This window comes from Heteronotia binoei, chromosome 5 (genome assembly GCF_032191835.1).
Source record: "Heteronotia binoei isolate CCM8104 ecotype False Entrance Well chromosome 5, APGP_CSIRO_Hbin_v1, whole genome shotgun sequence".
Lineage (NCBI taxonomy): Eukaryota > Metazoa > Chordata > Lepidosauria > Squamata > Gekkonidae > Heteronotia > Heteronotia binoei.
Genome location: NC_083227.1, coordinates 63,976,165 through 63,999,168, shown reverse-complemented (window position 1 = coordinate 63,999,168; position 23,004 = coordinate 63,976,165). Strand labels below are relative to the sequence as shown.

Sequence of the window (23,004 nt, the reverse complement as noted above, 5' to 3'; positions counted from 1 at the left end):
GGCTATGAGGTGGCAGTAATCACCCTGACAGCAAAGCCCGTCAGACCCTTTCTCATAGTGTACCACCAAATGAGCAAATACGCAAATTCCAGGGACAGGAAAAGGGATATGTGGTATACCCCACAACCAATTATCCTGCCAGTGGTTTAGGTGAAAGGGGATGGGATCACTTGGAGTCCCCTAAATTGGCCTGAACAAATGATGTGATGATGATGTCACATCCAACAAATACTAGGAGTTAGTACTATGAGGAAGATGTTGCTCCAGAAGGTTCTTCCAGGTGAAGTTGGTGTTGTTTGGGCTAGCTATGGGGCAAGCTCAACCCTGACCAGCAGAAGTGGCCATCCTCCCACCCAAGCACCAGGGGTGCAACCCATGGGCCGCATGCTGGGATCAGCCAGAGATATGGGGGAACACGCAGGAGGATGACTGGAAGCTGGGAACTTACTCCACCAGGTCCAGAGCAGGTGGCCCAGCAGGAGGAAATTAACCTTCAGAAAGGCCAACTCATCTACCCTGGCCAGGTCCAGGGCTGAAGATGTCTCACAAGTGGGAGAACACCTGCTTGCTCAGCAAGTTGGAGGAAGCAGGAAAGAAGATTGATGGCAAGGAAGCAAGCGTTTTCCTAATAAAAGGCATAGAGAGACCATGCTGCCCCCAAGGGTAGGGGTAGAGAGAGGCTCTGGGCTTTCTTGATTGACTGCAAACTGTAGCCACTAGGATTACACAAATGTGTGAGGTATTCCATTCTTGAAGGATATGGGGTGGAACTTTGCCTTCATCTCTCCTCCCAATGCCTGCCCTGCTGTACCAAATATTCCCTTGCAGCCTGCATTCCCTGGCTTGCCTGCTACTTTCCAAACCGTATCCCCCATGTAAGCAAATCTACCTCAAGGTCCTCACACTGCTGCCTTGAGTGCACAGATGCCTTCCCCTTCTTTGTACCAACAAGAATTACAGAAACAAAATGACAATAATGAAACAAAATCAAATGTAACAATCCAACACTGAAACAGTCTGTTTTGGAATTAATAGCAAAAGCAAAGAAATAAAAAACACTCACGCATATGTCTAGAATAATCCCTATAGGAGGAGCTGAGTTCTCAAAAAGAACATTTGCTTTACAGTAATCTAGCTAAATTGCTCCACAGCAAGTAAACTCTCTTAGCAAACTGAGCTCTGCTGACCTTTGCCTTCCTGAAGAGAGAGGGAAAAGAAACCAGCTTGCAGGAAACTTGTCATTTCCACTGCTATCAAACAATGTGTGGCTTCATTAACCTTCTACCACTAAAATAACTTCAAATCTCTAAAATGCAAAGCATGTTCATACTGACTGTACTGTCATCTTACTGACAGCCATTTAGAATGGATACATAACCTTATATCAGCACAGTTCTGTTTTATGCAACTGGTATCTGTCCAAGTGGCAATAATAATAATAATAATAATAATAATAATAATGATGATGATGATGATGATGATGATGATGATGATGATGATGATGATGATGATGATGATGATGATGATATTTAATTTGAATCCCGCCCACCCCGCCGAAGCAGGCTCAGGGCAGCTCACAACACAGGCATTTCAACAATTAAAACATACATATTATAACTGAACCATTTATAAAATTAATCATCATTATAGTTAAGAACATAAGAACATAAGAGAAGCCATGTTGGATCAGGCCAATGGCCCATCCAGTCCAACACTCTATGTCACACAGTGGCCAAAAATATATATATATATATACACACACACACACATATACACACTGTGGCTAATAGCCACTGATGGACCTCTGCTCCATATTTTTATCTAACCCTCTCCTGAAGTTGGCTATGCATGTAGCTGCCACCACCTCCTGTGGCAGTGAATTCCACATGCTAATCACCCTTTGGGTGAAGAAGTAAAAAAAAACATAGTTAAAAACATTCTAGGATTAAATTAATTAAAAACCTGGTGTTATGCATCGTACAGTTTTTCCGTGGCGACGGTATTCATTTACCAGTATGTTGTATGATCATTAAGTAAAGGCCAGCTGAAAAAGAGCAGTCTTGTAGGCCCTGCAGAACTGAGCAAGGTTTCACAAGGGCCGCACCTCTTCTGGCAATTGGTTCCACCAGTGTGGGGCTGAGATCGAGAAGGCCCTTTCTCTAGTAACTTTCAGTTTGGCCTCCTTCAGCCTGGGGATTGTCAATAAATTTTGAGAACCAGATTGCAGTTCTGGAGAATATATGGGGAAAGACGGTCCCTAAGGTAGGCAGGTCCTTGGCCATATAGGGCTTTAAAGGTAATGACCAGCACCTTGTACCAAATCCGGTAAATTATTGGCAACTAGTGCAGTTCCCGAAGTCCCGGCTGTATGTGCTCCCATCTAGGGAGCCCCAATAACAGCCTGGCTGCTGCATTCTGCACTAGCTGCAGTTTCCAGGTTCGGCACAGGGCCAGCCCAATGTAGAGGGCATTACAGTAGTCTAACCTCCAAGTGACCATCGCATGGATTACTGTTGCTAAGTCACCGCACTCCAGGAAAGAGATTAACTGCTTCACCCACCTAAGATGAAAAAAAGCGGATTTAGCAGTGGCTGCTATCTGGGCCTCCATTGTCAAGACAGGCTCCAGCAGCACCCCCAAGCTCTTGACCTTGCACGCCATTTGCAATGGTGCACCATCAAATGCTGGTAGGGGGATTTCCCTACCCAGGCTGCCATGACTCAGGCAAAGGACCTCTGTCTTTACTGGGTAGCTTCAACTTCAACCTACTTAGCCTGAGTCAACCTGCCACAGCTTGCAATGCCAGGTCTAGGTTTTTTGGGACATAGTCAGGCCGTCCGTCCATCAGTAGATAGAATTGGGCCCAACCCATACCTCTGGGCAATCTGGGCAAGGGGTCGCATGTAGATGTTGAATAACACTGGGAAGAGAACCGCCCCTGTGGCACCCCACAACTAAGTGAGTGCCTCTGGGACAGTTCACTCCCAATCACCACCCTTTGTCCCCGACCATCAAGGAAAGAGGAAAGTCATTGCAAGGCCAACGCCTGAATCCCTGTGTCGGCAAGGTGGTGGGTCAGCAACTGATGGTCGACCATATCGAATGCAGCCAATATGTCTAACAACATCAGTACCGCCGAGCCACCTCGATCCAGATGTCGCTGGAGGTCATCCGCTAGGGTGACTAGCACTGTCTCCATCCCATGGCCTGGGCGAAAGCTGAACTGGTGGGGATCTAAAACGGAAGTGTCATCCAGAAAACTCTGTAACTGTAACACTACTGCCCTCTCAATAATTTTACCCAAAAAGGGTAAATTCGATACCGTACAATAATGTGCCAATTTGGCCGGATCTGATGTAGCTTTTTTCAGGAGAGGGCGGACCACAGCCTCTTTAAGAGGTGTTGGAAAAAGCCCTTTTGAGAGGGATCTATTTATGATGTCCTGTATAGGACATCTAAGTTCTCTCTGGCAAGATTTAATTAGCCAGGAGGGCAAGGGTCCAGATCACAAGTTGTTGGGCGTACAGTGGAGAGAATTCTGTCAACTTCCTCCAGGTTGAGCATGTCGAAGCAATCCAGAATTGGTCCAGAAGACAGGCACGGGGCCTCGAGTTCACGTACTGTTTCCAATGTGGCAGGGAGGTCATGGCGGAGCGACGAGATCTTATCTGCAAAAAGTTCTGCAAAAGTCTCACAGTCAATCTCCAATTCCCTAGCATTTGGTCTGCCCTGTGGCAGTGTTGTAAGATGCCGAATTGTCCTAAACAATTGTGCTGGGCGTGAACTTACAGACACAATCTTGGCCGCAAAGTAGGTCTTCTTTGTGGCTTTGACTGCCACCTCATAGGATCTTATAAACTCTCTATAAGATGTTCTAGTCGCTTCGTCTTGAGCACACCGACACTGCCTCTCTAACTGTCTGAACCCTCATTTCAGCTGCTGTAATTCCAGGATATGCCATGGAGCCAGCTTAACACAAGGGCGCAGAGGGCACTGAGGAGCGATCTCATTGATGGCTCTGGAGAGCCGACCCTGCCAAAACTCCACCAGGTCATCTAGAGACTTGCCAGGGGGCCAGGGATCCTGTAGAACTATTTGGAACCACTCAGGATCCATCAGGCCCCGTGGGCAAGCCAAAATAAGCTCACTGCCTAAATAGGCTTGGGGTGGAACATCCACACGAGCCTTAAGGGCAAAGTGGTCCGACCATGGTACCACCTCAGCGGTAATATTGTCCACCAAAACCCCGACTGCAAAGACCAAATCTAACATGTGCCTCGCCTGGTGAGCGGGCGACGTAACAAGTTGGGAGAGCCCCAGCATCACCATGGATGACACTAGGTCCATCGCCTGACTGGAGGCTGCATCATCAGCATGGACAGTGAAGTCACCCAGGATCACAAGCCTTGGGTATTCCAATGCCCAGCCCGCTACGGCCTCCATCAGGGATAGTAAGGCGCTGGCCGGTGCGATAGGCAGACGGTATACCAGCCATATTGCCAACCCCTCCCCAACGTCCCATGCCAGAACGGCACACTCATTACCATTGATCTCTGGGGCTGGGAGGGCCCGAAAGGAGTAAGCCTCTTGTATGAATAGAGCCACCCCTCCCCCCTGCCCGCTAGTCCGCGATTGGTGAAAGACTGAGTATCCTGGGAGAGCCATTTGGAAAGAGCTAGTCTCTCCATCTCACACCCAGGTCTCAGTCACGCAAGCCAGGTCCACATCCTGCTCAAGCAAAAACTCTCAGAGGACTGAAGTCTTATTGTTTATGGACCTGGCATTGCATAACACCAATGATGGAGGCGAGTAATTCAACCTGGCCCCACTACCAGTCACCATCGGGATGGGACACAGACTGGAAGGGGGCTGAGCACCACCATGTCTCAGTCTCCTTCCCTTATACTGATGTCTGTTCCCACCGTCATACCTTCCCCTCCCCAGGAGTACTGGAATCCCCAGGCTGGTCATCCCCCACTGGTCTTTGCCTTAGCCTAGGCCAGGTGTAAACACAACTCACCACTTCGTAATTAATTAACTCCCCAACCCTCTCCGCCCTTGACAATCCTATCAATATCTACCAACAGCTAACTAATCAAATTAAGCCCAACCCATAAGTTCCCCTTTAAATTAATTAGCTAAAAATAGTTAAGTTAAATTTGCTGGTTCATTAATTATAAAACCCTCCCAACAATTTAAATACCCTTAATTAATTTGCCAAAAATTATATTTTATATCAAATAGCCAATTAATTAATTAATACATCTACATTAGTTAACTAAAACACCAATCAATTTAGCAGTTAAAAATCCAGTCATTAGATCCTTTTAAAGATTAGCAGCTTGGAGGCACTTGGAGGTAGATGTTGTGGCAGGATAAAGGGCTGCTGTGTCTCTAAAGTGCAGATATTAACTGGGATGTTCTTAAAGTGCGATTGTACAGTGCAAAGTCTCCATGTCCTCCTTCTTTCCAGCACAGGTTTTGTGCTAGACGTCCTTCCTGCACAGCCTAGCAGACCCGGGGGGGAGTAAAGGCCCCCCTTGCGCCTCCTCGCCACGCGGGCAGGATCCCCAGAGGCCTCGCCAACAGCATCAACAACGGGTCGGGCCCAAGTCCAAACAGCTGTCCATGGAGTCTCCAGCTGGGGCTGGAGCCGCAGCAGCAGCCGCCAACCGCCACCAACAAACTTGCTGATTTACTGTGCAGCGGATAGAAGCGCCGCTTCCCTGGTAGCCTGGAACTCTCCACTGCTTCCTCAGTGCCCCAACCAGTGGTTCGGCCACCGCCGATATCCTCTCCCAGTCGCCCCACGCCCTGCAGCCGACCTCGCTCTTCGGTGCCTGGCACTCCGCTCACCACTTGGCTCCACTCGCACTCCAGGCCACGGTCGCAGCAGTCCTTCGCGTCAGCACCAGGCCCAGCCCGCCGGAGCTGTAAGCAGTGCCTCTTTTGTCTTTTTGGGGAATTGGGAGCCCGTCACTTTCTTAAAATCCGTATCGCACCTTCCCCCAGCAGCATATTATCCAATCAGTCCCTTAGATATTACAAATGCAGGGTATTTCTAGGCATCAGCAGTTTTCATTACAGGAACCCTAACACCAGAGCTCCTGCCTTGTCGCCATTGGCCTGATCCAATATCCAAAGACATGTTTTATAAGTCAGTATTGACCAATCAAAAAGACAAGGAACTAAACATAAGTGTAGCCAACTTACCAAGTAACATCTGGAGTAGGAACAGCAAAATATTGACAGTGCAGGTAACTTGGATAACCAACAACAGCAACATACTCTTCACCATCTGGAGTAAGCAATTCTGGTGTAATGTCTGAAAATGCATACACAGATTGGCAACAATGATGGAACTACACATTTTAGGAACACCTTTTATCCCACAGGAACAGAAAATATCAGTTATAAAACAATCCAGTAAAACTGAGCAGTTCTAGGAACTAGCTGGCATAGTTGTCTACAAGTTCTATATCCAGTGGGTTTTTAATAGAAAAGCCCAGAAGGAGCTCATTTGCATATTAGGCCATACCACCTGGTCTAGGAGCACATGGCTGCTGCATGGTAGGTTGGGCTAGCCAGAGCCCCGGCAAGGCCAAGTGGAGCTCCACTCCTGTGGGCTTCTGCAGAAAAAAAAAACCCATGTCTATATTTATAAAGAAGTGTGCAGAAATGGTCAACCTGTTGCCTTGTTGAAATGAGGGCAGAGTGATAAGGCATCTAGCTTCACAGCATGAAAGTGTGTAATTGTTGAAGGACTGGTACTGCCCAGGGTCGACTGTCACAGTGAATATCAAAACAGGGTGCTACAAGTCATTCAGCAGCGTCACCTGCATACAGGCTAAATTAGCAATTCTCATCTTTTTTTTTTCTGTCCTGTGTACCCTCCACTAACGGGTTCTCTTCTCTTTGATTGCCATTAAGCAGCAACTACTTTGGTACCATACCAAACCTTTAATGGCATAACAATCGCAAATGAGAATACACAGAATGTAAAAAGTTTAAACATTGGGCTACTTTGACATTTCCAGTGAACCAACACAAGGACTGCTTTTTCTTGATTAACGTAAACCACTACCTGTGTTAGGCATTCAGACCCTTGAAGATGGATTGGGATATACAACAAAATAATCAATGCAATAAAAATGTAAATGAATTAGATGGAGCCACATGGTGGGAGGAGATTCTGGTTAGTGCTCCCCACTCCCTGCAACACTACATTTTTCCCCCAGTTGCTGTATTCATGTGAATCACTGCTAAAAATCTCAGGTCATATGTCTGATAAACATATTGTTAAAATTTGGCTAATGAAGATCCAATCCATCGAAATCCTGCCATGGTCCCAGATACAATTATTTCTGACATTCAGGAGTGGTTGGAAGCTTTCTCATTTGATTCTCTGAATCTGATGGTAGATTCAGGTGGGTAGCCATATTGATCTGAAGCAATGGGATAAAGTTTGAGTCCACTGGTACCTTTAAGACCAGCAAAGTTTAATTCTGGGTATAAGCTTTTGTGAGCATTTGGCATTTAATGGCAAGAAAGCCCTTCAGTTCTCTACACAGGGTAAACATGTCAAACCTTACTCCAAAGGATCATCTGATGAAGTGTGCTTAAGGGCACACAAAAGCTAACATTCTGAATGCAACTTTGTTGGTCTTAAAGGTGCACCTTGTCTCCTACTTTGTTCTACTGCTTCAGATCAACATGGCTGCCCACTTGGATCTATGGATACAAACATGACATCAAGAATCACAAAACTGAGAAACCTGTAGGAGAACATTTCAGCCTCTCAGGACCTCAAAGTAGCTGTTTTATTGTAAAAGAATTCAAAAACAAACTGGAATGGGAGAGTTATTACAACACTCAGGACAATGGAACCCCCAGGGCATAACAAAGATATTGAGTTCTTATCTTACTACACATACTAAGTAACTCAGTTCTCACTTATACCCAGAATTAAACTTTGTTGCTCTTAAAGGTACTACAGACTCAGACTTTGCGTATTTTTCGGACCATAAGATGCACTTCCCCCCCCAAAAAAAAAGTGTGGGGGGGAAGTGCATGTGTCTTATGGAGCGAATACTAAAAAAGGAGACGAGGTGGGGGGGAGGGGCCTGCAGCCCCCGGGAGACAAGCACCAGGATCGCTCCCTCCACCCCCACCGCAAACCCAGCACATTGTAGGCATCGGCGTGCTTCCCCCATGCCTGCATGCCTGGCTGGGAGACAAGCGGTGAGATCGCTCTCTCCGCCCCCACCGCAAACCCAGCACTTCACAGGTGCCGGCATGCTTCCCCCGTGCCTGCGTGCATGGCTCCGGCTGTGTGGCACCCGGCCGAGGCGACCCGAAGGCTGCAATGGCGCCCGCATCACCGCATCACCAAAGATGGCCATTTTCGCATGTAGACGAAGGTGCGTCTTATGGTCTGATGTGTCTAATGGTCCGAAAAATACGGGTAGTTCTCACATCTGCTTGTTAACTCTTTTATTATCTCTATGCTAATTTACTGCTATTCACAGGTCTTACGTGTTGCTCTAATCCAATCTTGGCTATAGGTGTTGTTCAGTTACCTATGCAACTTGGTTTTAATTAGCCCTTCCTGGCAACTAACCCTCCCCCCACCTTCTGTCTACTTATATGTAATGGTTGAGGAAGTCTTGTTTCAACCTATCTAAAGAAGTGTGCATGCACACAAAAGCTTATAGCCAGAATTAAAGATGCCACAGGACTCAAACTTTGTTCCAGATTAGATGGTGTTGGAGTTCTGTGATCAGAATGCCTAGTGTGTCTTCTGGCTTTTAGAAAGGCTCTAGGGGCTTGGGCCACAGTACTGGAGAAGGCATCGAATTTAACTTTTCTTGTCCCTTGTGCCATTTCTTCGTGTTGAAAATGTTTTATTATTAGCTGTCCCAAGTAGGAGGAAAAGAGTACTCAAATTAAGCCTGCTTTGCCCCAACCAGAGCTAAAAGCAGTTTGGATCTCATTTTTTATTGGAAAAACAGCATAAGAAGGTAAAGCATGATTTAGTTGCATTTCTCTAGGCAGTGGGAGGTTATAGGGGTAATGAGGGGAGACAAAAATGTGTCTTCCATAAAGAAGACTTACAGAATCCTCTTGTCAAATGGAGTTGACAAATGGGCTGGTTTTTGAGTGCTCAGCACTTTCATTTCCTGCCAATCATCGCATCAACTCAGAGTTTCTAGAAGTGTTTTCTGATTTTATTTTTAGTATCGGTCCTACATTTGCACAAATGACTTTCTTCTCTACAACTGGTCCTGCTAGTTATGGGGAAAGGGTTGACTTATATGCATTGTTAGGAACATGGGGCAGAGGAAATACAGACAGGGACTGTATTGTGATACATGCAGGGACTGAATTGTGATAGCCACAACTGACCTGTCAAGTAGCCACAGTTTGGGCCATGTGAAAAAACAGAAATGTGTTTCCTTTTAAGGTCAATATTAATGACCATTGGACTGGTTTCTTGGTATTAATGAACTCAACAATTTAAAAGTGTCAGAAGAATCAAATTAAAATCAAAGCTAGGTTTTTCACACTCCTGATACTCTAAAGTATAAAATATACACTTCCTCTTTTGGCTTACTTTGTAGCATTCTACCTGGCCATTCATGTAAACAATTCAGTTCCACTGAAATCAAAACAGCCAGAGAAACCATTCTTCAGATGGTTTTAACGAGCAACAACTTACCAAGGACATCCACGTTAGCTGTGGCAAGGATTGTCCCATGTTTGTTGGTAGCTTCACATTGGTATACTGCAGTGTCTTGCAGCTGTAGTTGGGTTATACTGATTTCCCTTGTTGTAACCATACCCCTGCTGGGTTTCATATCTGCAAATGTCAAAAACATGTTGACAGACTAAGGAATTGGTTGTATACATTTGTTACATTTCTAAACTGAGCACCGGGGGTGGGGGGGTGGGGGATCATTGTTAGAAACAAATCATGATTTTAAAGCCCAAACATAGTCGTGCTTTGTACAATCCCATTAATTCATCTTGACAGGACCAAGAGGATTCTTTTAACTTTGCTTCAGAGACCTAAATTTCAAAGCAGGGTACATGGCTTAGCTCCGTTATATTTACCCGAGCAACATCGCCCACCTTTTGTGATCATAACCTTTTGCATGGTATAATTACTCAGTATGGTAGTATTGCATATTATAGAACACTACTTAAATTGGGGTCATTTATTGTATATTCCTCATATCAGTCCTGTGAAGTACAGAGTGCATCCCTAGCCTGCTGTTTAGAATACAAAGTAAAGACATCTGTTCATAGGGTTCATGCCACTTCATTAACAAAGACATTTCCAGACAGACAGTCTTCGCTCAGTCAAAAGGTTTACAAAATTTCAAAGCAATAACTTAAATGGCATGTGGGGAAAAACACACGGAAGGTCCCCTGCAACTTTAATGTCTCTAGCTTGCACAGGATCTGTTCTATGCACCCTGGAACCTCCTGAACCTGTCCCTGTGAGAATGACCACCAGAAGTCATTTTGACAGGTGCAGGCCCAGAGGTGTATACAATGGATCCTGTGCAAGCTAGAGACAGCAAACTTGCAGGGGATCCCTTGCTAACTGTTCTATAGAATAGAGCAGGTTAGACACTTTAAGTATCTAGGTATTCATTTCCAATACAATGCATCTTGGACTGTTCAGCGAAGGTCTGCAACTAATATGGCTAAGGCCAGTGCCCAGGCTCTCTGTCGTTTCTTCTACAATAAGGGAAATCAATTTGTGCCGGCTGCTCTGAAAGTTTTTAAGGCCAAAACATGTGCGCAACTACTATATGGTATGCCGTTATGGATTGGTGCGTTTGATTATTCCTTGGAATGCATCCAAGCCAAATTTCTTCGTAAAATTTTGGGAATGCCATGTTGTGTGCCTTATGCAGCCCTATGCCTAGAATCCGGGCAGGTCCCACTTGAAACTAGGGCCTGGCTCTTAACTGTTAAATATTGGTTGTGAATACACTATAACTTCGATCTTTCCAGTCTTATCTTTCAAATGCTCTCAGAATCTAGTTACTCTAATTGGCTAGACTCCATCGAGAAAAAGATTAGCACTGTTGGTTTATCTTTAGAGTCATTATCCATGCTCTCACAAACAGAGGCATTTCGTATGATTAAAGTCAGAATTCTGGATATTGAATTACAAAATCTCCACAGCACCGCTAATAAAACTTGTTCTCCCGTGAGTCTAGGGCTCTCGTTTGATGTTGGCCATATGGCTTCCTATCTCTATTCTTTGCAAAGTCCTCAACAGCGTAGGGCCTTTTCATTGGCAAGATTTGATGTTATGCCATCAGCAGTTTTATATGGTAGATATCACAACATACCCTACCCGGCCAGACTATGTCCATGTAAGTCTGGATCTATTGAAACCATTTCACATATTCTTCTGTATTGTCCTTTTTATCTAAGTATTCGTGGTCGATTTTTGGATCCTATTCTTTTAAATAAGATGGGTCTGGCTGATCCAGATAAGGTCCAGTTTCTTTTGAAGGATGTTACTCCTGACATAACTGTAAACACTGCCTTATTTCTGTACTGGGCCAAAATGATTCGTCAAGACAAGGAACAGTTTTGTTGTCCCATTTAACTGTGATCTTATGTAAATGTACTTTAATCCTGATGTCCAGTATTTTAACCTATTTTCTGTTTTTCAACCCATTGTTCTTTTAACCTGTTTTTACATGCCATTAAAGGTTGATTGATTGATTGATTGATTGAACTGTTCTATACCTGCTTTCCAAGTTTGGTGAGGATTGGATTTACACTTTCCCAATGAAAGTGCCTCCAGAAAAGTGCTTTCTGGTGAAATGACCAGAAAGCACTTTCCTGGGGCACCTTCATGTGTGTATGTGTGTGTGTGTAATGCAAACTCTGTAAATCTAATCCTAACTAAACTTGGAGGACAGATAGAAGAGAGCCTGTGAGTTTGGTGTATCTAGCATGGCAGGGAGCTGCTCTGCTGCATCACAAGCTTCATGAACTGAAGCAGTTAATGAGGTGGCTAAAAGTTCATGAAGGTCCATGGTTCATGGATGGCACACACACAAAAAAACCAACTGAATTTTCCCAGATTGAATCCATCGCCACTCAAAATTTGGGACTGATACTTGAGAAAGGGAGAGAGCTCACCAGGGATATGATAGCATACAGTTTGATCTCCAGAATTGCCATTTACTTCAGGGGAATTGAACTCTGAAATCTGGCGACCAATTTTAATTCCAGGAGAGTCCCATGCCCCACCTCGATGTTGGCAACATTGCTCATGTGGATTATCTTCATGGCCTTATCTTGTCTGTCTTTCTCTCTGTGTTTGTATCTGTGTGCATGCACATCCCTCACTTTGTTCTCATGTATGCAGTGAGTCTCCCAGTCTCCATGAGGACAAACAGGGCAGTGATCCCTCAACTCAGGCTGCCCCAGCCTCCTCCTGCCTGGTTCCTTATTGTTCTTACCAGACGTTTCAGGAGATGGCAGACTGTCAGCACTGTAGGTAGTCTCTGCCTTTAAAAAAGAAAATATCATCCCTGCAAGCAAGCAAGCACTTCTCTACAAGACTAGATCCATCTAGAATAGTCCCCCTTCCAATCAGTTCAGGCCCCATACGGCTTTGGTTTATCCTCTGATTTCCACACATGGTTTGATTTTAACTTCAGTTGCTCCCTCAGGGTTTGTTCCCCCTTTCGTTTGAAACCACTTTACTCTGATCTTTTTCTGGAAGCCAATTTTGAGTTGGCTTTTTACTCATGTGTAATGTTTCTGTTGGCTTTCTTTGTTCTGCCCACACAACTCCAGACCACTTTTGGATGATAGGACAGTCATTATTGTTAAAATGCGAGGGGAGGCTTGCTATGACATCACGGATGACAACAGCACCCTCCCATGAAAATTCTGATTATTTAAGGCAAATACAGAAGAAAATGACCTCACTCCACAACTGTGAAAATGCAGAGGGAAGGCAAGCATGTAGAAGAACCATACCCAAACCAATTCCAGTGCTGTTAGATCAATTGCCAAGAAAATGAGGAGCAAGTTAAACATGCAGAAAAGCCCTCATTTAGTAACTCCGTTGTTGAGTGTAATATGTACTTAAGATTAAAAAAAAAACTGCAGGAATTTTGTGAATGCTTATGATACAGTTTGTACATGTCATATCGGATACATGCACAATCTGATACATGCATATTTACATGTACAATATGTCTATTGATTTGATGATGCACGAATCATGTCGAAAAACGCATATATTTTAGAGGGGAAATTCAGAACTAGAAAAAGGAACAGATATAATGTTGCAGTCTCAACTGGCACAAAGGAGAATAGGGAAACGGAAGCAGGAATAGTAGGGGTCAAAGCAACAAAGAGAAGAAATCTGCAGCTCACTGAAAAATCCTCCTCTTTCGATTGCACAGTGTTTTGTACAGGGTGATAATTCAGATATTTGGAAAAGTTGAAAGCAGTAGGAAAAAAGGAAGACCCAACATTTGATGGATTGACTCAAACAATGGTCTTGTTGGTCTTCACTTTGCAAGGTTTGAGCAAGTGATAGGACATTCAGGAGGTGATTAATTTATAGGGTCTTCATAAATCAGAATGGACTTAATGACACATAACAGACACAGGTCACTTAAAGGCCATGAAGTTCTCACAAGAAACAAGGATCAAAAGACAACTGAATGGAAGTTTAAATATTGTTGGTTACATAATGTTATTGTTTGCACACACTTAGTGGGCCATGTCAATAATTCTCAATAAAGACTAAAAGTTTGACTTTCTGCCAATGCTTTTTTTGTTTTGTAAGAAACATTTTCATTGGTTGATCCACTTTTGAAAAGAAGCACCCAAATAATTTTCTCCCTTTGCATGTGTTTACTTCATGCTTTCATACTGTGTGTTTGGTATTTTATGCTTGCATCCCTATGCTTACCACCAACAGGCAAACCATTCCGTTTCCACTTTATAGTTGGCTCAGGATTTCCAATAGCTTTACACAACAATACAAGGTTTTCACCAATACTGAAAACTCCACTTTGTGGTTTCTCTACCCATGAAGGTGGCTCTGTTGAGAGAGAGAAAAAAATCAGTTACAAATGGGAAACAATAATGAAGCGGCATCATCATCATTGAATTTTATTTTAAAAAGCAACTAAAATTAAAACACATCAGGATGTCAAGTGACTCTAGGAATTCCCCTGGTCTTTAAGGTCCCTATCTAGAGCATCACTTCATGTAGTGACATCACTTCCAAATCTTTACCCAGAAGTGATATTTCATGATGGCTGCCCTCTTGGCGCCCTACCTCCAAGCTTTCCAGGCCTGGCAGTCCTAATAAAACAAATCTATTGAAGAAGGTTAAGTGATGAAAAACATTTTTAAATGAAGAAATGGAAAAGACACAAATTAGGAGAAGAAAATTCAGGAGATAGAGTAAATACCAGAAGGGGGAACATGCTCATCTCCAAAACTGCTTGTATTTTTGCAAGTATCCCTGTTGAATGCTCAAAAATCTTTGACAGGCATTTATGAGTTTCAGTGCAATTCTCAAAAAGATGTCTGTCTTTTCCTTGAGTATTCCTTCTTTCCCAAGCTACACGTTGCTTTTCCAAAGTGAGAGGTGTAATCTGCCATAGAAGATGAATCTTCTGTCTGCAGCCTGTCATCCCTGTAAACAACTACCGAGAGCCAGTGTGGTGTAGGGGACAGAGTGGTGAACCTGGATTCAAATCCCTATTTCTACCATGGAAGCTCAGTGGGTGACCTTGGGCCCATCACAAATTCTCAGCCTGACCTACTTCACAGGGTTGTTGTTGAAAGAGAACAGATGAGGGGAGAACAATATTCAAAGCCACTTTGAGTCCCAACTGGGGAGAAAAGTAGAATATAAATTAATGCATGCATACATTCATGCAAAGGCAGTGTACTACCCAATCCACCACTGCATGAATTCTTGCTAGGTGATGGGAATTTTAGTCTTGGGGATGCTGGAAACTATTAGGAAAGGTACTGAAAATAAAACGGTGAATATTAGAATGAAGAAGAAGAGTAGGTTTTTACACCCTACTTTTGTCTCTTAAAGAATTTCAAAGTGGCTTACAATTGTCTTTCCTTCATCTCCCCACAGCTAGCACCTTGTGAGGTAGTTGGGGTTGACAGAGTTTGGAGAGAACTGTGACTGGCTCAAAGTTACCCAGCAGGCTTCATGTGGAGGAGTGAGGAAGCAAACTCAGATCTGCAGATTAGAGTCTGCCGCTCTTAACCACTACAACCATGTTGACTTTCTTGCATAAATCTATGGTGTGTTCTGGTCACTGTATCTCAAAAAAAGCATTGCAGAGCTGAAAAAGTATAGAAGAGGGCAACCAAGATAATAGGGTTGGAGCACCATTCCTATAATGAATGGCTAAACAGTCTGTGACTTTTGCATAAAGAAAAGAGATGACTAAGAGGATACATGAGAGAAGCTTATAAAAATATACAAAGAGGCAGAGAGAATGGACAAAGGAAATTTTTTTTCTCCCAAAATACTAGAACTAGGGAACATTTAATGAAGTTAATGGACAGTAGATTCAGAATGGGCAAAAGGAAATACTTATTTTACTCAATGAGTGATTAAAATGTGAAATTCACTGCTAGAGAATGCAGTAATACAGTAATTGAAAGCTTTAAAGCAGGGGTGTCAAACATGCAGCCCAGGGGTCAAATCAAGCCCCCAGAGGGCTCCTATAAGGTCCCCGAGCAACTGGCTGTCATCTGCTTCCTTCTCCCTCTCTTGCTCCCTTCTGCATCACAGCTTGCTTTGCCAAGCTTGCTCAATCGCACAGGAGCTACAGAGCAAAACCTCTATTGTCTCCATTGGCTGAGGCTTCTCCCTTGGGGAGGAAGGGGAGAAAACAGAGCTACTGAGCCAACAAGCCTCTCTTCCTTCTATTGGTTGAGGCTCCTCCCCCTCCTGGTCCTCTGGGGTCCCCAGAGCTTTCTTTGCCCAGTTCCCTGGATATCATGGGAGAAATACAAAGAAAACACCTTTAAGACCAATGAGTGCTATTGTTTTAAGGTATTTTTTTTAAAAAAAATCTTTAAGTGTGTTTGTGTCCTTTATAAAGTTTATATCTCTGCTACCTAATATTAAATAGAAACACACATGGCCTGGCCCAACATGGTCCAGCCTGACAAGGTCTCATTTATGTCAGATCCATCCCTCATAACAAATGAGTTTGACACCCCTGTTTTAAAGAAATTAGACAGATTCATGGTCCATCAGAGGCTACCAGCCATGCTGACTAAAGGGAACCTCCATGTTCAGAGAAAATAAACCTCTGAATATCAATGCTAGGAGGCAACATTAGAGGAAGACCTTGACCTGTATGCCCTGTTGTTAGCCCTCCGCAGTCCTTGGATGAACGCTATGTGAGACAGGATTCTGGGATCAACATAAATTATGAATTGCCTTCTCCTATACAAATCTACCCATTCACTCTGGTCATTCCTGGAGGCCGTGCTTCAGTTGCCCTTGCCACCTGAGGCTAGACAGGTCGCAACCTCAGAAAGGACCTTCTCTATGATGGCCCCAAAACTTTAGAACTCCCATTTCAGGGAGATTCATCTGTCTCCCTCTATTGTGTGCACAACAAATCATGCAACTGTGCTTTTTTTAAATTATGAAATGTATTTTAATTATTTATTGTTTATGATTGCCAAATCAGCCTAATTATTGCCTGTGATCTGCCCTGAGCCCACTTGCAGGGAGGGTGGAATATAAATCCGAGAGAGAGAGAGATCTTTTTCCAGCCAGTCAAGACCTGTTTGTTTCATCTGGTAAACTGCCAATAATGGTATTGTCACTTTTTCTAATGCTGTGTATTTACATGTTTTTAGTTGAATTTTATAACTTTAACTGTATTTTTGTTTAAAATGTTGTGGACCCTGATTCGGAGGCAATACAAAATGTTTTAGATAGATAAGTAAACAAATCAATAAATGTTGCCAACAGCCTAAAGAAAAATGTCCTATCCCTTTAATAGATACTTCTTATGTTATAATGTGCAGGTGGAGTTTTTAATAGCATGGTAGTAAGTAACATCACTGGGTAAATAACATCTCATTAATTCTCTAATAAGGGGACACTTTTCTCAAAATTACTGGAAACACTAATGTTCATGTACCAATGCATTCAAAATGTTTGTTGTAAATTACTTGCAAGTAATCGATATGGGGACACAGGGAGCATAAATATGGGCCTAAACAGAAATGGGCATTGAAAGAAAGTTTGGTGCAATTTGAGAGAACACATCAGTGAAGACTGTAAAATCATTACAAATTACTGAAGCCAGAGTCAAGGAGCTTGGAAGCCTCACTAAAAGATCAAATTGAGGAGAGTGTGAAGAAGAAGAAGAAAGTTGATGAAGGATATTGGATTTATATCCTGCTTTCCACTCACTATCTCTATCTTCCTCCCCCCACAATAGACACCCTGTGAGGTGGGTGGGGCTGAGAGAATTCTTACAGAAACTGCCCTTTTTCTGTAATGGAATATATAAGGAGAAATCAAGGGAGAAAAATTGTAATATCAAATACAATGAAAATCTGTAAAAATTAAAATAAGGAACATATAATATACAGGGAAATGCATCCTGAGGAAATAACTAGGGAGATACATCCAGCGCTGCTTTTACACCATTCTGCCAGCAGATGGCAAACTCAGATAATTTCAGAAACTGGACTATAAAAGCCCGGTGCTTTACCTAAAAAGTGGTTGTTTCATTTTCAGCTCTGGCTTTACCACATTCATCGCCACATGAGAAATCCTATTATTCACATCCCAAATGCAAAAGGCAACATTTGCAATTACACTGGAGTGGCTGCAGTGTATAGGCTGCATTGTATTTTTGGTGGTCTTCAAGCATTTTAATTTTGGGTCATCTGAACACAGTAAAAAATGGGGGTGGGGGAGTGTAATTCTTTCTTTCCCCCCAGGTGCTTTGCAAGTCTCCTTCCCCCCACACCCAGCAAGATGCCCTGGCAGTCCAGAATGCAGAAAAACTTACAGGGCACCAGCTGAAATTTTATGTTTTATTTGATTTAATATACAGTTTTTAACTAATATATTGTTTTAATGTATGTTGCATATCACTCTGAGCCTGGCACAAGTTGGGATTGGGTGAAATAACAACAACAGCAAGTCGCACAAGGCATTTGTGTATGTTTGCAATGCAGTATCCTTAAACCGCAACCCAAGTACTAGATTTGTCAAACTAGAAAGCTAAAATGGGACATAAAAGCTGGCATTTTGAGCTGGCACAGGGATGGGACGTGGGTGGACCAAAAAAGTGCCCTCAACCCGTCTGAAGGCATCCCTGTCATGCTCACTTTTTGAGATGCAACTGGGACATGCCTCTGGATGGGTTGAGGGTGCAAGTGGAACGGGAGGCAGCTGCACGCATTTGGCCACACTTTTTCGGTCTGCCCGCATCCTGTCCCTGTGCCAGCTCAAAATGCTGGTTGGACCCAGTCAGTGAATTGAATATTATTTTTAATCTTCTCCCCCAAAGAAAACAATAGTTTCAACATCCCATTAGAAGTATCAACAAACTCTGGTATGATCCATTGGGAGAGCCAGCAGTCCTTGAGAAAATGGACATTTTGGAAGGTGGATTATTATGGGATTATTCCCCTCTCTCTTCAGGTTCCACTCCTAAAATCTCCAGCTATTTCCTAACCCCGAGCTGGCAACCCTAGTACAGGGATACACTAGTCTCTATTTGGGTCTTAGCAAATAGACCAGAAAACAGATTAGTGAGGAGATCCTAATTTAGATATCTCAGGATTATACCTCATCTGAATATTTTTTTTTTCTGTAAAATGTTTAATCCTCCTTATTATGAACTGGAGGGGGGATCTAAGAGAAACAGGAAAACATTTTCCATGGTATCTGCCAAGTGCATGGCAAGCAGCAGTGATTTCAACCAATATGAAAGCCAGTTTTTTGGATGAAAACAGTGATGGAAGCATTTGTATTTAAGCATTTAAAGCCTTTAAAAGGCTTTGGAATCCCATTCCTTAGATGCTTTCAAGAATTTCTAGACAGGGATCTGTTGGGTGTCTTTTGTTGAGGACAGTCTCCCAAATCAGGAATAATAGTTACTTACTAACTCATTTATTGTTTTCCAAGACAGCTAAACATTTTTTCAGATAGATGTTTCTTTTTTTTCTTTATTCTGGGAGTCTATGCTTTTTGGATAATTTAATATTAGCCACTAGGCCACCAGAGGAAGATTTGGCTGTTTTTTTTTTTAATAGACTCACATTTTTTCCAGAAAAGCAGTTTTGAGAAACATTGAATAATTTAAAATCTCTAGCCTTGTTTTGCAGCTCAAGGGTGTAAAGATATAAGAGGATTAATCTAAAGGACAGTGAGAGTTCTTAGCTTCTTCGACAGACAGGAAGCTTCCAGTTAACCTTCACCTTGTCTTTTATATCTACACAAGGGGCAGAAATTAATATGGTTCTTACTACATGCAAGGCACATCCCTGTTGATTTCGGTAGGACTAAACCACCTGGAGCTAAATGCACTCCAGCTTAGCCAAAGTCAAGATTTTGGTCCAAGCTTCATTAAACTTCCACATGGTGGTATCATTGCTCAAGGTAGCTTGCTTGGCAATTAGACCTGTGGATACACCCATCTGTAAATGGACCCTGAAAAATATGTTTCAGTGCAAACTCATGATGACAAAAGTGTGGCACTCATGGGTTGGGCTCTGTGTAGTGTGTACATTGGCCAGCGTGTATCATATAAATTTAAAAGATGATTTTCTGATTCTGCAGAAGAAGTGTTCAAACAGTCTCCATGAATCTCAAAACAAACTCAGACTGTAATGGTTCTTAAAGTGGGCAGTGGTTTTATGTGATGAGAGTTGCTAAGACAAAACTAAGCTCCTCCATGAGAATAAATTGGTATTAGGGCTGAACTATATATGTCTGAATCCCCAGATGGGTAATTCACCTACAAAAAAACTTTTACAGGGGCAGGAGGATATGGATTAGTATTACAGTACTGGGAAATGGAGTTTAACATTTCCCCTATATCATTCCTTCAGTTAGATATATTCCCAACCCAACCAGCTGCTACAAGGCTCTGCAAGAAAAAAATATAAGGTAAAACAGGATTTTTGCATTTTTCCCTACCAGGCAAAACAGTCCTCTCCACAGTTTTCCAACTGGGTAAACAGCACAAAGAGTCAACCCCTTTCCTTTATGCAGCTTTAATACATAACCCTAATGCTCCATATCCTGGATTTCACTGTGTTCGTGGAAGGCCAAGAGGTAGAGGGATAATCTATTACCCATTACTCTAATTGGCTCAGTGTATCTAGCTGACAATGTGTTCCCATTTGCAGAGTACTGATTGCATTGTTCATCACTGGGAAAGTCCCAGTTTAGCTTTAAAAAAAAAATTAAAAGGTCACAATAAGAAAACCATGAGGCTCCATTTTCAAAGTCATATAAATCGTGTTGTGGACTTGCCCTGTTTCACAGAGAAGATCCCTGTATCTTTTGAAGTTTTTTTTTTTTAGAAAGGGGATTTGTAACAGGTACAGTTTTTTCCTGTCATACTAAGTAGCACCAGGAAAAGCTTGGCCATATCCCCACAGGTTATCTGTCCTGAGGAGTGGGTTGTTTTTCAGCTTTCCTACAGCATCATGATGCATCTCCTAGGGAATTCTCATTTTTCCCCCTCTAAACTTCCTCAGACTTATTACTGCAATGTTTTAGACAAGAACTCAGTATAGCCTGGATGGCTGCTGTGTGGGTAGGTGGGAAAATTAGGACTTTCCTGCCCCAAGGCGGCCATTTTTCCTAATACTCTCCCCATGGAGGTCACTTCCTTCTCCTGCCACCAGGAGGTCTTTTTGTTTAAAAAATCAGTACAATTAGATCACTAAAACCGTAATATTACAAGAAGACAAGTTAACAGGTTTCCAATTTCCCAGCTTTCATTTTTTAAAAGACTGTGGCTTGGGTTGACAGGTCCTCACTGGCCACTGGCAGGGAATGGAATGGTAGAGTTGCCAGATCTAGGTTGGGAACCTCCTGGAGATTTGGGGGAGGACTCTGAGGAGAACAGGGGCCTCACTGGGATACAATATCATAGACTCCAGCTTCCAAAGCAGCCACTTTCTCCAGGGGAGCTCATCTCTGTAGTCTGGAGATGAGCTTTACTTCCGGGGGAACCCCAGGTCTCACCTGGAGGCTGGCATCCCTGACTGCTGCCCCTGTTATTGACAATGGGCTAGAGATTTTTTTAAAAAACAAATGCTTGAAATTCACAGAACTCATTACAAATACTGTTATAATGTTACAGCAATACAATATTCAGTTGCTGATTAAAAAAAAAAAAACCTGAAAAAATCCCAATGCTGGGGATGGGGATGGCCATTGGAGGGGGACTGGGGCAGGGAAATTGGGCAGGGGGATATGGAAGCCCTGTTCTTGCTGTGCTGTAATCAGTAGCCACCCCAGCAATAGGGATATCACTCAAGCCTGTCCTTGTATGGAAATCGCTCTTGTTGCAGTCTGTTGAATCTAGCAATCTTTGTTTGCTTTATTATTCCTTTGCTGTTCTCAATGTCCTGTATTCTTGGCTCAGGAAATCATCTGCCAATCTGCCTCTTATGTGGAATATCAAGTGGAATACAGACAGACACTTTCTTCTAAAGGGGGCCTGCAAAGAAAAAATCCTCAGTTTTGTATCGATACTAGGAATGCATGTTCCCTTTCCTCCTCTGTTCCAGTGATCAAAGAGAGTCTGGTTCAAATTCTCACTTAGTCATGAATGCTCTAGGTAAGTCCTATTTTTCCAGTCTGCATTTCCATTTCCAGCCTGTAAGAATTGGAATATTAAAGTTGATAGGATGAAAATTATTGTGTTCTTTGCTCAACATGTACTGCCCTATAAAATTCTGAGCAATAACAAAATCATGTCCTTTGAATGCTTAAAAGCAGGGGATTTTTTGAGCAAGAACTCACAGGAATGTAGTTCTGCCTGGCTTGGCATCAAGGGATATGGTCTAATATGCAAATGAATTCCCACTGGGCTTTTTCTACCAAAAGCTGATTCTCATTGTATTACCAGAGTCTATCCTTAGGACTGAACTACAAAGGTTTTCATAACTTTCTCCCTGTTATCTTTCCTGTACTACCAGGTTTTCTTCCTGTAGCAAAGCAGTACTTCACCTACAGCTTATAGGGAGGTTTTTAGGGGAAAATGGCTATCAATTTCCCTTTCCATCTGCTCATACTCGGTTGCTGATGGCAGATACTTTTTCATTTTACAAACTATTAGGGTATATTCCATGAAACTTTCAGGTTGGCCTTCAGATTACCTAAGAGTGTTCAAGAAACAATAATCAAGCTCATGTATCAATAATCTAAGATGTCTAACAATTAATATACAGGCACCAGGGTGGAGCAACTGTTTGCTAGCATGTTTTTTTTTCCACTCATTTTTGACAATACTTTCAGTTCCCTGATTTTTAGTGTTTTGCAAATTTGTTTCTTCTGTTGTACAGTGTTTCAACATTAAATATCTAATATTTAAATATACTAAGTATGGCAGTTTCACATATAATCCATATAGAACCTACACTGCTGATTCACTGATGCACAAAAGGGAAAAAAAGAGGGCATTCTATCAGGGGAAAAGGTCTCTATAAAGAAAAAGAACATGGTACTGGAACAAGGAATCGCAGGTTAAGATGAGACAAAAGAGCAGCAAAAGCAAAATGGGGCATTTGGAATCACAACAGCAGGAATGAGAAATTTGAAATCACCCCTTGCGAGGAGCGTATGACCAATTCATCAAGCCTTATCTACAGGGTTGCTTGAAATCTGCCAAGAAATCTCTTATTTCAAAACTGTGAAGGCTTTGCATGCAAGCCAGCCCGGGGATGCCATTAAAAAAGTGT

General features: G+C 42.8%; 1 protein-coding gene across 3 annotated transcripts in view; it reads right to left on the bottom strand.

The window, feature by feature from the left end:
• Nucleotides 1–23,004, bottom strand: part of CHL1 (cell adhesion molecule L1 like) — a 307,464-nt gene that overhangs the window by 64,799 nt on the left and 219,661 nt on the right. For all 3 annotated transcript variants that reach the window (XM_060239564.1, XM_060239566.1, XM_060239565.1), the window contains 3 exons: nucleotides 13,970–14,101; nucleotides 9,719–9,859; nucleotides 6,214–6,325 (listed from right to left, as the gene is read on the bottom strand). In XM_060239564.1, the coding sequence (XP_060095547.1) occupies nucleotides 6,214–6,325; nucleotides 9,719–9,859; nucleotides 13,970–14,101 (385 nt within the window). The remainder of the gene's footprint in view (nucleotides 1–6,213; nucleotides 6,326–9,718; nucleotides 9,860–13,969; nucleotides 14,102–23,004) is intronic.